General features: G+C 40.3%; 2 protein-coding genes across 2 annotated transcripts in view; one reads left to right on the forward strand and one right to left on the reverse strand.

The window, feature by feature from the left end:
- Nucleotides 1-9,444, reverse strand: part of LOC145452386 (titin-like) — a 157,144-nt gene extending 147,700 nt beyond the window's left edge. Inside the window, exons 1-18 of the mRNA XM_080330579.1 lie at nt 9,348-9,444; nt 9,203-9,274; nt 9,019-9,137; nt 8,660-8,825; nt 8,469-8,591; nt 8,222-8,402; nt 8,039-8,140; nt 7,822-7,981; nt 7,367-7,563; nt 7,103-7,263; nt 6,836-7,043; nt 5,985-6,109; nt 3,953-4,094; nt 3,037-3,544; nt 1,735-1,858; nt 1,503-1,670; nt 1,167-1,433; nt 811-958 (exon numbers count right to left, since the gene is read on the reverse strand). Of these exons, the coding sequence (XP_080186705.1) occupies nt 811-958; nt 1,167-1,433; nt 1,503-1,670; nt 1,735-1,858; nt 3,037-3,544; nt 3,953-4,094; nt 5,985-6,109; nt 6,836-7,043; nt 7,103-7,263; nt 7,367-7,563; nt 7,822-7,981; nt 8,039-8,140; nt 8,222-8,402; nt 8,469-8,591; nt 8,660-8,825; nt 9,019-9,137; nt 9,203-9,233 (2,930 nt within the window). The 5' untranslated portion in view covers nt 9,234-9,274; nt 9,348-9,444. The remainder of the gene's footprint in view (nt 1-810; nt 959-1,166; nt 1,434-1,502; nt 1,671-1,734; nt 1,859-3,036; nt 3,545-3,952; nt 4,095-5,984; nt 6,110-6,835; nt 7,044-7,102; nt 7,264-7,366; nt 7,564-7,821; nt 7,982-8,038; nt 8,141-8,221; nt 8,403-8,468; nt 8,592-8,659; nt 8,826-9,018; nt 9,138-9,202; nt 9,275-9,347) is intronic.
- A 5,634-nt stretch (nt 9,445-15,078) lies between these two features.
- On the forward strand, nt 15,079-16,806 carry LOC145451924 (DNA-directed RNA polymerase III subunit RPC3-like). The gene has a single exon (XM_080330141.1). It carries the CDS (start codon nt 15,191-15,193, stop codon nt 16,676-16,678), a length of 1,488 nt encoding a protein of 495 aa, XP_080186267.1. The 5' UTR covers nt 15,079-15,190; the 3' UTR covers nt 16,679-16,806.
- The last annotated feature ends 463 nt before the right edge of the window (nt 16,807-17,269 follow it).

Genomic DNA, 17,269 nt, shown 5'->3' on the forward strand with positions numbered 1-17,269 from the left:
TTCTGGTTGGAACTGTCTTCCCTTACAAATGGGTTTGGCCTGAAAAAACTTTTTGACTTGAAAACTGACAGATTTTTTGATGAAAATATTTAATTTTAACGAAATCTGGACCTAGGAAGATTTCCAGTAGTTACATCACGCATTATGGCAGAAATAATTAAAATTTGTTGTAGTACAACAAAAGATACTTTCCTTCATTCTTGGTTAGAAAGTGTCTGTCCTTACTAAGTAGCTTGCCAAGAATGGAGAAAGAACGTTGTTGGCTGGCAACACTGAACTTGTGTGTACACTGCTGATGACACAACGTGTTGCTTCATTATAGCAATGTTGTCTACATCACAATTTTTCATCATGCGCTTCGTGATATATAAACCAATGCCCATGCAGTCTTGCTTCAGTTAGGGTATTGCGGCACGTTGAGCATAACACCATGTCAACCTATTTGTTTCATTTGACCGTTTATGATTCACAATGAGCAGACGATGGTCTACAACGGTAGGCCTAAAACGAGGCTACAAGATTTGAAATGTCAAGTGATAAGTTCACCGACACTGCAAACATCATCGATACAAACAAAATGCAGGTTGCAAAATAATTTTGACTCTGCAAACAATTTTGACAAAATTTCGACTTTTTTGTAATGTAAAAAATTCGCCCTAGTCAATAGACATTTGGTGTTTGTGGCAAGTATTTCAATATGAATATACTATTCAATTGTATATTGCATTTCTGTATCTTCAAGAAGCTCTTCAAAGTTTAATAGTTAAATAAGATTATTCCACAATTCGTTAGTTGCCGATGGCGACTTACTTGACATTATCAGATGCAGTAAATAATTTGTCGTTGAGATACCATGTAACTGGCACATCATTATGAGAGACCTCACACTCAAAAGTAACATTGGTATCCTCGGGAACTTCTGTTTCTCGCAATCCTTGTCGGATCTTAACACCACGTTCTGAAACGAACAATGTTTGAGTAAATCTACTACTAATGATCAAAGGCATTACGAAGAGAAAGAGAAGGTAACCAATTTTTGATTTCACTTCTTGCCAGCAAAACTATAGCAGTCGTGAAGTCAGTTAAGTGATTATCACAGAATGCCCAAGATTTTTCGAAGGAATTTCTCATAACGATATATGCCGAGAGATAATATGCCAAGTTACCATCAATTATAAGGTTGCATGATGTAACATCATCCTCCGACTTGCACGAATACAAGGTCATGTCATCCTCGGTCACTTTGGAAACCACCAATCTCCTCCACCGTCCCTCGACGACAATCTCATACCGTTCGGAATCAAAGATCTCAACATCATTCCTGAACCATTTAACCTTGCCCAGGCTCTTGTTGACTTCGCAAGACAGCTCGGCTACATCCATCTCCGCTACACTCACGTCTTGAAGCTTCTTTGTAAACTTGACCCCGCATTCTGATCACAAAGAGATAGAAAGCATGTTGTTATTTCATCACAAAGTAAAAATCATGGTAAGCAGATTACCATTTATAAAAATATCCGTCGAAGTCTCAACACCTGCCACCTTGAAAGTATACTGGCCAGAGTCATCAACAGTCGTATCGTGGATGAGCAAAGACTGTTTAACGTCTTCAGTGCGGAATTTCACCGATTCCGAGCGGAACAGTTTATCGCCATTATGGTACCACGAGCCTAATGAAACAGATAGCCGGAGGTAATGAATGAAAGCCCTACTAAACCAATGTCAGAAGCGAACCGTGTAAGTTTGGCGTGTTCACAGTGCACACCAGCTCAATCGTGGATCCTTCGTCATATGTCCCGCCAGTAAGATGTTGTACGATTTCAACAGCAGAGGTGACAAGAATAAGGGGTGCAGCACTCTGAAAAAGTAATAATCAGAGATATCGAAAAACCAGATACAAGATATGATCAATCTATGATATCGAGTTACAAAAAAAATTTGTGCAAGAGAAGATCCTTTTTGCTGAGTGCAGTGGTGGAATAGCTATTTACTAATTGGAAAATCTCAGAAGGGGATCAAAATATCATCAATTACTTCAAAGTCAGCCTGAACAGGGACAGAGTTCCAGTACAGAAACTTATGGTATAATTTCAGTGCTTCTTCGTTTTACGATCATGACAAGCCAGTGTTCCCCATGACACCAACAAATAATTCCCATGAACACGAACAAAAATTTATAAACGTCAAAATAAATTGTTGTTTTTTTGTGCCTTTGGAGAGACGGATATTAGGGTTGGAGGTGGGTTAGGGTCAAAGTTGGGGTTAGGTTAGGTTAGGGTTACCATACGTCCTCCTTTAGGAGGATTTGTCTTCCTTTTTCGGGTTTTTGAAAATGTCCTCCGAGGACGCCTAAATATCCTCCTTTTTGGCAATTCGTCCACCTTCACAGCTTATTGAGCTAAGTTGATGGATAAATTCGAGTGGGCATACATGAAGCTAAACGGGAAATACGTGGTTCGAACGGAAATGGCGACCTTTTTTTCGGGATTTACCTCCGGTATTCTAAGTTCGAAAATTTTGAAATAGTGTCCTTCCTTCCAGATTCCAAAGTATGGTATCCCAAGATTAGGGTTGGGGGAGGGAGGATATTAGGGTTGGGGAAGGGGGGTATTAGGGTTTGGGGTAGGGGGGGATAATAGGGTAAGGGTTGGGGATGGGGGGATATTAGGATTGGGGGAGAGGGGATATTAGGGTTGGGGAAGTGGGATATTAGGGTCGGGGGAGAGGGGGATATTAGAGTTAGGAAAGAGGGATAACAGGAACCCCTATGGATGTGCATATCTTGTGAATTTGATGAATCGACAATGCAATCCTCAAATAAAACATTTTTAGAACCATCGCTCTTATTTGAAGAATAGGGCCGAGAAGTAAATATGTACAAGTGATTTGTGGTACAGAACTTCAGAATAACGCGAAACAATAACTTCATATTGTTAATTTATTCGCTAAAAGCTAAAAGCTAAAAGTAAATATGTGTACGGAAAAATTCATTACCGGTATACTCAAAAAGTGCCGCGAGACAAATCAGTTACATACCTGTAAGCCTTTCTCTGTTTTAATCTTAATCTCTCCTTCATCCCCATGTTGAACATTTCGCAAAACCAGGGTGTGTTCACATCCAGCTTTGGAAATGTTCACAGACTGACAGTCAAGAAGTCTCGTGCCATTCCGGTACCACGATACCGTAACATCCCCAGAAACTGTGCATTTATACGTTACATCACTCCCTTCCACAGCACGAACTTCTTCCAGGCCTTTCTCAATAGTCACATCACTGTTTCCAAATTCACTTTTGCTCGAATCTTTGCCATTTTTCTCATCTGATCCATGAGTTACAAGAGGGGCAGTCACAACTAAATTAGCCTCTCCAAATCCAATGACATCGCTCGAGTCGAATGCATCTATTTCACGAGTAGGCAAGTCCGGAGATTCTAATCCGACATGTGTCGCGGTCAGGCGAGTAATCACAGGGTCGACTAACTCGTACGTGATTTTTCCAGCCCTGTTCGACTTCAAGTTGCGAAGTTTGAGCGTATGGAAATTTCTGTGAATTGTTGAAAAATAATAATAAATCTGTTATCGCCAGTGATAGCAGAAATCAAGTAAATTGCTTTGTGCAAGATTGTAATAGATATCACTGTGCGATTTTTAGAAAGTGGTAGAGAATATCCATGTTACTTTGAAAAATTCCAACAAATTTGCTCAACGGTACCGTTTCGGTTTAGTTTTTGGTCGTTGTTCGAAAAGGTGTTGATACCTAATTTTAAAATTTGGTTTTGAATCATAGATTTGTGATGTCACCAGATAGAAAATCCTAAAATATTTAGAAACCAACCAAATTCTAATCTCAGCTATGATGTGAGAAAGCTTATACGTAACATCACAATTTTAAAGTATTTATAGACCTCAGAAATAATTGCAGATTGAATTTTCACCATCATTGCACACTCACCCTGTTTGTTGGATTTCCACATCGGGATCATTGTCCAGCTTCTCCCCGCACAGATACCAATTAATTTTGGTAGACTCTCTTTGAGTGGTTACCTCAAATGTGGCATCACCTCCTTCTGGAACGGACTTGTCTTGAAGGCCATCTTTTATGCAACAATCATAAAATGTTAAGATTCTATTGTCACAATTCAAAATCTATACACTGCAATTACTAGTACCGGTATCTAATTATTCGTATTTTGATTATCTACCTCGCCTGGAAAGGGTTAATTGTATCTTGTTCCTACTAGGATAATTTTGATTGATATATTTCCGGAATCAGTGTGATTACATAGTTACTATTTACCAATGCAGAAACAATTTAAAATGTTAAGTTAATTGTTATACATATGAGATGCTCATATATCATAGTGTATTTACTGTCGCCCGACCAATATTTGCAGAGGCCTCTAAAGTTATCAAGTGATCAACAAATGGCATGGTCCTTCCAAAATATCTTGGAATAAAGTCGCACATGTCTGAAACATAGGACTACTGGATGTCTGTGAACCAAATAATTGGGAAATACATTGTAATCACAGCCGTGATGAAAATTTTGGAGGGGCAACATGACAATGTGACACGCTGAAAAATATGATGTCACATTGTGTAGTTGAAAAATTAAGCCTTCTCCATCCCTAGGTATGCTATGCAGCATGTATCCAAGCAGCAGATGAACAAAAACCACCGAAAGTAACAAAAATCTGCCGACGGATAATAATTTAAAATGAATGAGAGATTATAAGTACACTTTTAAATCCCACTAATTGGAATATGATCAATTACAAGACACTTACACAAGGGTATCCTTGACTGAGACATTGCCAAAATGATTACCAAGGTCAGTACAGATACCACACTGATTGGGCAAATTACCAGATTGCACAAAATCTTGACTTGACACATCCAATCATTATGAAAAATAATAGTGACACTAGAACTGGTGCTTGAATTATATAAAAATCGTAATAATCGTAGGCTCTAACCAGGGGTTCCTAACCTTTTTTACACCATGACCCCCTTCGAGAACTTTGAAAAATCAATGCCACCCTCCCCCCCCCCCTATTTTTTATTCCTCCAGCTTCCCCGGATTCATTGACTCATTAGTTTGCACTGTTGAACATAGCATAAATAGAGGCTTGCACACTCCTTCTTGATGTTGTAGATGTATAAAGTCAAGCTTACGATAACTTTCACCATACTTTCTTTTTCCGCTGGAGTAGCCATTAGTCTAATTTCAAATACAAAAATAGTAGTAAAACAAATAAAGTAAACTCAAGTTCAAGAAGTTGCTTATTGGCGTACTAATATTGACAATAATTTTTAATCTACTTCTTTGTTATAGTAGAGTCGTCTTGCTGATGAAAAATGTTTCCATGGCCCCCTAGGTTAAAAACCGCTGCTGTTTATAGATATTATATATCAAGTAAGGAAAAAAACAAGTGGGAAGAGAGACTGACACGAACCAACCATTGTTTACAAAGAAGCATTATGGACAGTAAGAAACAGAGGACGACATGAAAGGAGTGAACCTAAAATTCCTTGAAATTTCTGAATTGTTGATGCGATGTTATAGGGTTACCATATTGTGGAATCGGGAAAGGAAGACACTTTTTCAAAATTTTTAGACTTACGATACTGGGAGTAAAATCAAGAAAAAATGGTAAAATTACCACAAAATCGTGGTTTGTTGACTAAAAAAAAAAGTCGTCGCGTACGTTCGAACCCCGAAATTCCTGCTCAGCGTCATTTATGCGTATTTTCACTCGAATCTATCCATAATCTTAGCTCTAAAAGCTGTAAAGGAGGACGGATTGCCGGATTTAGGCGTCCTCGGAGGACATTTTCAAAAACCTGAAAAAAAGAGGACAAATCCTCCTAAAGGTGGATGTATGGTAACCCTATATATTATGATTCACTGAAGTTTCTCTATTTGGAAAGCTCTGACCGAATATATTTATGTTCATTGTTCACTGTATCATACAGAAAATCACCTTTAACTGTGAGGGTTGCGGTGGTGGAGCTAAGTCCGGTGACGCATCTGTAATCTGAAGCGTCTTGCAACGTGCTGTTGTGAATAATAAGCGAACGTTTGTATCCATCCTGAATAACAGTGTATCTGAAAATATATGAGAATGCCATAGATGACTGCTTGCGAAATAGTCTACCGCCAGGAAAATAATAAATCCATAGTTTGCTTTTAACACATTGCATAGAAGATACAGCATAAAGTTCTACAATGGACAAGGACAATACTAGAGCACAGGGTTGTAATGACTCGAGTCATTTTCTTGAAATAAGGGAAATGACCAGACCCACCTTGAATCAATCTGTTTGTTGACTCAACTTGTACACGGATCATTGTACATAACTCGAACCGAGTCATATGACTCGAGACTTGGACTACCATGACAGGCATTTCACTGTCATAGCACTTTATCGGAGGTGGCCACTGTACAAATTCCTGGTGCATCTTCGTGTTTAATGTAAAATGACCAATGACACTATGAATAGGTTCACTTTTCAAAAATATATTCAGTATATATATAATAATATACAGGGGCTCTTCCACCCAATTGTCGTGACAACTTCACGCAAAAAGGGATGTATGCCTTAAAACTACTTTTACTCAACAAAATAACAAGTGTAAAAAAAAGTAGTTTTGACTAAAAATGACAAGTGGAAGTAGTCAGAAAACCAACTACTTGAGTAACTAGAACAAATCCGCGAATCTACTTGAGTACTCCGAACAAATAGAAGTACTTTAATGACCACCTCTGGAAGTATGTATTGCCCATACAAAATATAAATCATCATTGTTAATTAATTTTAGCCACAGACTTACTTGTCTGCGTTTTCCTTCAAATTGATAGCTTTCCCATCTTTGTACCAAATCACTTCTGCATCGCTGTCTTTCACTTCACACTCTAGTATCACTGTCTCCGTGACAGTGCAAGTGTAGGCGTCCAGACACGATGAGAACGCACTGGTGTCTTCCACTTCCAGGCCCGATATCAGCTCGTAATTGAGTTGTCGTAATTTATCAATATCGTCTGAAACAGAGGATGAAAGAAGTGCAAAGGTCGTCCAGCCTCATTATTGAAAATGTTACCTGCCACTTTCAGATTCCCTGTCGACGAATAAGGTCCGGCTACTATTCTATAGCGTGATTCATCTTCTTCGCCGACGCCCTTGACAGTGAGCCTATAGACATCGCCGATTTCTTCAATGGTATATTTTTCGCTCGGGTTAAGTTTGGAGTTGTCTTTATACCTGTTACGAAATCATGTCACCAATTCGTGCAATGCGGTGTCAAATACGAACGATCGGAAGCCAAGCTGCGACAGCGTCAAGATGTAGAATATGTAATACGAACCAATTAACTTCGATTTCCGGTAAATATGTTTTCAGCTGGGCTTCAAACGTAACATCTGTCCCCTTGAGTGCGTTGATATCGTGCAGGCCGACAATCTCCTTCACCGCGTCTTCGACGGACGTTCTTCTCGCCATCAAACTCATCAACCCGTGGATTTTCTCGTCGTCACCTTTCGCGATTCTCATCAAGTCACCGCCCTAATAGAAAGTCCACATATGGAGCTGTTTCTGTGTCAATTGTATTAGCTTTCACCGAAACGTCAGCCTAACTAGGTGTAGTTTGTCGGCACAAACCCTGGCCTAACGCGCGAACATAGCAACTCACTGCGCTAAGCGGTTATATTGCCACTTATCGCAGATAAGTCGAACTCTAAGAACTTGGATTCGGACACATACACATTACACGATATTGAGGCAGCAGCAAGATACAATCGCCTTCCAAAAATTCATTGTTACCTCAAAACTTTCTTGGAATTTGGAAAGCGTAGGCTTGAAGTCTTTCAGATTGTAAAACCTTGCATACTTTTCATATTCACGAGGATCGACCTCACGCAGCAATTCGATAATTTCCCAAATACCGTCAGATTTTACCTCCGGCCGATCCGTTGACGACACTCTGAATGTGGTTTATGGTTAAATTACAAGGCCAGGCATAGGCCAACATATTACATACTTGCGTAGACTGTCGAGCTCTAGCGTTTCCTTCATGAAGCTCTCTGACACGGATACTTGAAAAGACGAATCAGCCTGACCGTGCTTATTCGCCGCGACGCACCTGAATTATAGTGCACTCTCAATTTTTGTCACGTCCTCTCGACCGAGGCTACGAAATTACAAATAATATCAGCCAGCAAACCTGTAGACACCGGTATCTGGCACATCTACACTCGAGACGGTGAGGGTGTGAGTGTGAGTTTTCTCATCATGCTGCATCTTGAAACGACCATACCCGTGTATTTTCATCCATTTACCCTTAGTCCAGTGAACATTTGGTTTCGGATTTCCGTAAATTCTTGCAGTCATTACCATCGTTTGTCCTAGAGAAGGAACCAATTGTTTTAAACCGTACAGTTTCGTTGAACTGAAGTTTAGTATGTCTATACCCGAATGTTTTCGCTGATCTTTTGGCCGCTTCATAAAAACGGGAAGTGTGATTTCTGGGTCGGGTTCCTCGACCACATCATCCAGTCCTTCATCAGACTCTTCTGTTGACGACGGTCGATCAGCTGTTAACGATTGTTTATTTGTCAGTATCGACACCTCGTTCGCGCGATAACTGGATTATGATACTCACCAGTCAACAGGCTGAAACGATACTTGGTTTCACCGTGATTATTGGCGGCGTAGCAATCGTATACTCCGTAATCACAGTCTTCCACATGACAAATTGTCAAGACATATTCCTTTTTCAATTCATTATGAAAAATTGATATTCTCCCATCATCTTCCAACAGTTTTCCCTGTGTAAAAAGCGAGATAGAGGCCTTCTGGGAAACATCAAACATTCAAACATACATGGATAAGTATATACAAGCCTACGGATCGCATAGCTGTATATCGATATTCTATAAATGGCTGTCTTCACAATTCGTAAAATGCCCCAGACAAAATGTGCTTTTCGTTCATTCGTCTCGATAACGAAGGCCTACTAACCTGTTTCAACCACAAAACCTGTGGTGCTGGATTCCCCACGATACGACTACGGAATGTAACCTTGTCTTGCAATTTGGCGATCTCACTTTTCGGCTTTTTGGCGAACTCTGGCGCCGCACCTGTGAAGCAAAAAGTGCAACCTCGTCAGCTGCTGCGCAAGGATCGACATTGCTTATAGATCTACCTCTAGCATTAGATGGTGAAGCTGGATCCATTCCCCTGAGCTTCTGTATGACAACTCAATACGTGCAATCGACTTCATGTGAATAAAACAGCGTGTTAGGCGGATGGCCAGACATGTGCTCCGAAAACTTCGATAACAGGCATACCTGAATATTTGCGGTTACTTCGTCCAACGCGATACCGATCTTCGTATAGATCCGGAAACGTTTCGTGGACGAAATCTAAAATTGTCGTAACATCGTTGGTTTTGATATTGTATTTTTCTAATTGATTGCAGAATCATACGTACCAGTGTTGAAAATGGTAAAATCTCACTATTCCAGGATATCGTTTAATCAAGTTCATTATATCAGTTTCACGCAGGATAAAATGGTAATAATAGTAGTATGAATTTATAGGCAACGGCCAGCGTAAAAATGACAAATGCGTTACAATTAAAGTTCCAGAATCATAAATGTCAGTTATTATTCCATTTATGAATGCATCCACCACAGAGTTTGAACGGATTGTGCAAATAGTTCTGTCGCGCCCAGTGAGGGGCAATACGAACTACAGATTAGAAATCGAGTCTAAAAATTAGTGTTTTGCTTGATTCAAGACCATTCAAGTATAACCGGGCATTTCGAATATAGAATTCGGTAATTGGGAGCGGTATGGGAGATTGCTGTCTTACAACGAAAAAATGAGATATATATTTGAAAGAATAATTTAGACAAATAGCGTGGAGACGCCTCCAAGATATATCTATACATTCGAAATGTGTTGGCTTATCCTTTCAGACTGACTCGACAAATCCCCAACGAATATTGGCTGCTGTGGAAATTCAAGTTGGATATTATTGGGCGGATATAAATTGCCAATGTTAGGATTGCTAGCGGAGTCACTATATAATTTGGCGATGGCATCGATTAATCATATATTTGGCACCATCATGATATATAGGCAATTAGGCATACTACAGTCGGCGGTTGGGTAAGGTTGGCTTGGGTTAGGCCAGACCTGGGATAAGTGCGGCCCGCGAAGTTATTCTGTGCATCCCGCGAAAGGTTGCTTGGATCAGAATATAAAACTTGCTTTTTGATTGACTAAAACCATAGGCCGTATCAAATGAACAGGAAAATCGTTTACTTTGAAGCCTGTTCATTCATATGTCACGATTACGCTGCCTACGTACCTGACATGCGTAATCCAGATTCAAAATATAGACAATGTGGCAAAGTATGAGTAGCAATTGAAGTCACAAGAAATCACTCTTTCCATATAGTTTAGTTCAAACCATCCTTGTTGACATTGTAAAATTACGCATTATACGGTATGTGTTTCAATTAAAAATGCGATGTGTTTCCAAATCCCTAATTCGTAAAACAAGTCAATCAGTGCTCGCGATTACTATATGACCCATTATATCCATCGCCCATAAAGGATTAACGGGCATGCCAAAAAAAGAAAGTCGAACACTGAAATTCAAAGAAGGTCTAGAATTTAGAGCACTAAATATTCGTATACTGGAGTCAGGGGTAAACCCGTCCTTTCAGTTTTTGCCGATCATGTCGCCGAGATTAAGGATTTTAATTGAAGTCGGTCTTGTTACAAAGGCACGAAACACTCGGTCGAGGGACGGCGAAGTTCACAAAAACTGCAAGCTTCGCTCATCATTATAGCCACACTGCTCGGAAGACAGCGACCAATAAAATAAGCTTTGTACACAATTACATATACATTTCAGTGTAGTGGTTCTCGAACTGGGAGACGTGAAAGCATCAGAAGGGTGGCGCGAAACCGAAGTATACTGAAAATAATTTCGCGCTATGCGCGATATACACCCAGCTTATAGTCGTTGCTCTGTGTATATTATTGTCAAACTTTGATATTTCGCAATTCTCTCATCAACACCCATAATCTTCCATACCATGAAACTATCCGTTGGGATGGCTAACATTCTGGTTGCATATTTTCATATTTTGTGATATGATAAGTGGGCGCGAAATTGTTCACTATCATAAAGGGAGGCGTGACTAAAAAAGTTTGAGAACCACTGTTTTAGAACGTGGATAGGGGTTTAAAGATAGCTAAAATGTATCATGTCCAACATTATTTCGAATCATGACAGCTAATAGATATTTTTTAATTATTCGTCACTAAACTTAAATCCTGGCCCTAACCCCCAACCATAACCAGTAATATCCTTCTAATCCATCCATAGCGCAATCTAACCAAACCCATCTCCTTATACTTAGCCTAACCAAACCTTACCCGACCCCTGACACTATAATACATTATGACATCGCCAAAGTATATGCTGACATCGACAAATCCACTTCATATTTTTGTTGGCCTCTGAATAATAAATACTTCCTTCTAATTTCTGTCATTTCCCCCAGTACCAAATCCCTCGCCCTTTCCCAGATACTGACTATCGAACTGCAGTTATACAGTCCCACGCCAGTCAACGCTCTTTCTGAGCATCACACGTCTGTGGCGACGGCGTGAATTATATATACATGGACTTTATTGCCTAATTATCACCCGTTCAGAAGGTCACCGTGTTCAAATCAAGTATATTTCGTTGGCTGAGCAACTCGTCAGCTGCATGCTCGATGTGTTAAATATATGTCCTTATTTTTGGCACAGCCGAAGATAGCGACATATAGGCCTTCTAAAAATGCATATTATGGCTATAGAAACGTGTTTTTAATTTTCATGACCGACGTTTCAATGAATTTGAGCCAGTCTCTGATTTTGATTTGGACTTGTAGTTGAAGATCTTATCGAGATAAGAGATGCACGTGATCCGCATTTGGGATTGGAATAGGATTGCATTAGAAACCGTGGCGTTGGTTATGAACAAGCGTTTGATAGATTTACATTTCGGTCAATGTAATGTAATCTCTGTTATATAATTGTTTTCGGGAATCGTACGTGAATCAGGCAGCGTATTGAAACTGCGATTTCGGTTTTAGTGAAAGGGGTTTGAACACTGTTTCCACCAGTGGGTCTCGATGGGAATTGGTAAGAATAGAATTCTAGTGTTGCTACATCCTGTGTAGGTGTTTAAAGTCCGCTAACGCTAATCGCCTTTTCAGTTATCTGACGTGAATCCGGTAGCGTATGAAAGACTATAAAAACGATTTCAGTCTTAGGGGAGTTGGGATTTTACCCCTATTCGCCTCAGTGGATCGCGATAGAATTTGGGAGGAATAATGTTCAAGCGGTTCCACGTCTTGTGTATAGGTGCCGAAAGTCCGTTGCACAATCGTTTTTCGGTTATCTGACGTGAATCCGGCTGCTCCTATATAAATTCGTGATTTCATTCTGGGGAAGAAGCGGTTAGGATCCTAGGACGCCTAGATGTCCTCCTTTTTGGCAATTCGTCCTCCTTTATAGCTTTTAGAGCTAAGATAGTGGATATTCTAGAGAAAATTGCCATAAATGACGCTAAATAGGAAATTCGTGATTCAAATGAAAGTGACGACCTTTTGTTTTCAGTCAACCGACCGCGAAATGGGAAAAATCTGCCATTTTCAGGATTTTCCTCCGGTATTCTAAGTTTGAAAATTTTGACAAAGTGTCCGCCTTTCCCGATTCCAATATATTATATGCTAACCCTACGAAAAATGAACACCAAATCCTAGCAATGCAACGTCATAGTCAGAGTTCACGACTCTCATCTGTACCTTTACGTACCAATTTATCGCCTTACTACCGTAAGCATCGAATTTTGCGAGTTGATGAATTATATCGCTTCGAAGTATCGAAAGTTGTTCACAAATATTTTTCCAATAGTCTGCCTCCTGTGTTTGATGACTTTTTCATACCTGCTAAACATGTCCATTCCCATTACACGAGATCCTCGTTGTGGAAGCTCTAGCTCCCTCTCTCCTATCCGTATGGAGCAATCCTACATCACGTGACTTATCGCATAGTTATAAGCGAGCGCATATCGCATATTAGCCCTTTTGATATGAGACTCACGTACGCCGTATAACCTACTGCTTGAAGTAACCACCCGTCCAATACATATGGAAAAGGCAATTGTCGTCTATTGAACTACCAGTCAAGAGCTACACGCAGGACGTTCGTATCCGCTACTGCCAGCTAAGGATATTGGAAGCCGCTATCCGTAACATACGGACTTGCTGTATATACCATCGCAGAATATCCGACAGACAGCTCCTTTCACCGCATCGTCTAAAGGAAACATCTACTTACCCCCACCCAATAGCAACCTAACTAAGAGATCTATCGACTACTCGGGACCTATCATCTGGAATGCATTACCACCATATATCCGTGAATTGCCTTATAATAGATTTAAAAAAGCCCTACTTGATCACCTCTTGTCGTTACACTAACACTGTTGCCCTACCTCGCCCAGACATTGCTTCATTGATCATTTGCTACTATTGTTTGATTTTTTTTCTATTTTTCTTTCTTAACTAAACATTTTTTTACAGCCAGAATGTTCAGAGTCAAGTGTACCTGTTTGATGCTGGTGTGATCAGACTAGATGACCTTCACGGTCTTATCGATCATTCCTATCTAATACCGAATACTGTGCACGCATATTTCTGTACCACCATCACTGCCGTTTGTTATGTATTTTGGTTTGATGAAAATAAAGACTCTCTCTCTCTCTCTCAGTGGCAGCTTTCGAGTTTCGATTAGGTTGTGTCCGCACCATAGGACACTATGGTTGGATAATCCCGCCTGTGCGAAAAATTATCGAGACGACAGATTTCGCGTCATCGGGTGGGGGGGCTCACACTTTCATCTGTGGGCCTAGGAGTCGACCTTTATCAAAATACATCAGCCCAAGCTTTGTCAACAAAAGGAGTTCGTGTACCATCTTAAAATAGTACAGTGAACGCTCTCTTATTTGAGATCTCATTTCATGCTGGAGACGTCATGATATTCAATGTTGTTTCCTATTCTCGACTAGTTGCTGACGATTACCCCTGACGAGTGTCAGCCGAAAATATTCGGGTTCATTTCATTATGAAGATACTATGTTGAAGTTCTGTACCTCCAAGAAGCTAAAAATTTTGAAAAGGTCTCCTCTTTTCAGACTCCCAAAATATGCTAACCCTTCAATCTTTTCAATATATTGCAATATTGTAGTGGATTTGATTTTTAAAAAAGATAATTATTAATAATACTCTTTATCAGAGATGCATGGCTGAATCGTGGTTTCTCATGATCAAAATCCGGATCCTGTTTCCGCTTGTAATGTTATCCGGAACAAAGGAATCCTGCTCAAAGCTCTGACGCCCTTGCTCTGACTCAAAGCTCTGACGCCCTTTGTAATTGTGCCTCGAAAATGCATTGCAGTGGTGGTGCAATGATACCGAGCGATTTCAAATTCATACAGAACATCGAAGTAAAATGAGTGAATTTAGAAATATAGAATCCTGTTCTGATGCGGATCCTGCACTCGGCTAAACATGCGAATCCGGATCCAATCGTGTTTTAAAAAATATTGTCGGGTTTGTGTGTAACCTACGGAGGTTAGTTATCTATAGTTAGTGGTGTATGTATAGTGTACCTTAGTAATCTGTAGTGCGAGTGTACGATCTTTATTCCAAGATACTGCTTGTGTAAATGGAGAAGAACCTCTATCAGGGACAGTGTAATTGATGGCAACGCCATGCACAACTTTCCGTTTAATTTCTCAATTATTCTATGCACGTAACCCTTCTGTCACGCGCAACTTACTGCCGAAAACAACCATTGTTTCCAGTCTGGTATCAGATGGCCATAGTGTTCCTCAGTGTGTTGAATGCCAATGATGGAAGCACTTGTAAGTTATAGCAGCATGCGATTTTTAGTGATAGCTGAGAATTGAGATAGTGATAGCTGCGATGGCTGATTATATCCACGGGGCCTTGTTATACTGATTAGGCTACGAATATACAATTATTATATATTTTTTATTTAATTCCGCTTAAGTTGTTATAATAGCAAGCTTAAAGTTCCGTGTTATATATGCATTATGTCACAAGTGGAGTGTGATCTTTGCTTCTACCTCGTGAAAAAATACTATGGACGGATCGTGGCGACTGTCGGCCAATTTCTCTGCAAAAATAGATTGCAGACGTTGGGTCAAATCATCCACGGGACCAAGCTAAAACCTTCGTTGGTGCGCAAAGCGTTGTGTGTCCTGATCAAACACGGGCTAGTGAATTTTGCACGGAACAAAAAAAGGATGGAATACAGTTTTGATACCAACGGCACGACGCATATACTCATGATACCTAAAATCATCTATACTACCAAGTCACTTTATGGCGATCCCGGTGAGATGATCATCGAAGAAACCCTAATGCATGGCATGATAGAAAAGGACTCCATAATTAATACCGTGAATCGACGCTTGGAGGAGGTATCGCCCAAAGTTGAAAATGGTGTTGTAGAGAAAGTTTTCAATGATCTAGTCGCGGCAAGATTTTTAATTTCCGAACCCGTAATTCCATTGGATGATGAAAATAAAGAAAAAGCCGGGGACGACGTCGAAGTAGACGTTGGATCTAAAAGAAAAAGAATTTGCAGTGATGATGAGATTGAGAACATTGCTAAAAAAGTTAAAGTTCTGGACACTTATTCTGTAAACTTTGTGAGATTCAACCAATATTTCCGGGATCAATACATCGTAAATGGAATCAAGCAAAAATTTGGTGCGCACTGCGGGGAGATCTTACGTGCGATATTAAGAATAAGCGAAGTTACGACATCGCCACAAGCAGAGCGCACCCAACCAATATCAAGCAACGAGATAAGGCAAGCGTTGCCTGTACATTTAATCATGCCGATAATACACGTGGAGCAATATCTAAACATAATGATCAGCGATCCGGGCAATCTATTACAAAAAATTGAAGAGAGCAGCAGCAACCTCTATGTGGTTAATCTGAAGAAATGCGTCGAAGCCGTGTGCCAAGCGAACGTGCTGTCTTACATTCTGGAGAGGTATGGCAGCAAGAGTTGCAGGATTTTCAAACTTCTGTTGCTTAAAAGCCATCTGGAACAGAAACAAGTCGAGGATTTCGCTATGATCCCGTCGAAAGAAGCAAAAGAGCTGTTGTACCAATTGTGGTCAGATCACATGCTCATTATGCAGGAAATTCCTAGAACTGTCGACCACGCGCCGTCACGGACGTACTACTTGTTTAACGTAAACATCAACAAAGTCATCAGGACTTTGCTGACTCGATCGTATCGCACGCTGCTGAATCTTTTAGCCCGGCAACGTCACGAGGTAAAATCCAATAAAAGACTAGCGGAAAAGCAAGCGAGGGTGGAACACATCAAGGTTACGATTGAAAACGCGGACGAAGCTCAGCTGCAAGAGATCGACGAAATGCTGACTCCGGCGGAGCGTGACCAATTGCAGAAAATGGAACACTGCCATAATAAGCTTGGGAAAGCGCAAATTCAAGTTTCTAACACGGCGTTTTTATTTTCGTTACATTTGACTTATTAATATTCAAGGATGATCATTTCAATACTGTACTGAAATGAATCAATCTGAGCCGTGTCATTTGACTCGATACATGATTTGAAGAAGTAATGGACTCATGAGGGGAGTGGACTATCTGAGTCATTACTGGGTCATGACTCATGAGCCTGTCCGAAGATCCTACTACACTCAATCATTAGAGGGCTGGTCTGTGCATATCAACCCGGAACCGTAGTGTTGATATCTATCTAGACCAGTGGTTTTCAACCGTGGGGTCATTTGCCTTGAGTGTCGCTAAGCTGCTTTTTTTTTCTAAGTAATGAGCTTGCCAAATTTTTTTGGGGTCGTGGGTGGACCATTTTTAAATCGGAAATTGGGCCATAAGCCCATTACCATAATAGTAAAAGGTTATGAAACAGAAACTCTGGTCTTGACAGAAACTCTAAAGAGTTTCATTGCATTCAATGCACGTCATTAACCACAGGGCTTAGGTGCTCATACCGCCCAACTCTACGTTATGAACATTGACACATTTTCAAGTATTTTGACCTAGATCATTGTTTCAATGATCATAGGCCCATGCTTTGGGATTAGTGATTTCATTCCAACACTGTT

This window comes from Botryllus schlosseri, chromosome 12 (assembly GCF_051294905.1).
Source record: "Botryllus schlosseri isolate E-star chromosome 12, Bs_hap1, whole genome shotgun sequence".
Taxonomy (NCBI): Eukaryota; Metazoa; Chordata; class Ascidiacea; order Stolidobranchia; family Styelidae; genus Botryllus; species Botryllus schlosseri.

Coding starts and splice junctions, on each gene's coding strand:
- LOC145451924 (XM_080330141.1), top strand. CDS start 15,191: ATGTCACAAGTGGAGTGTGATCTTTGCTTCTACCTCGTGAAAAAATAC.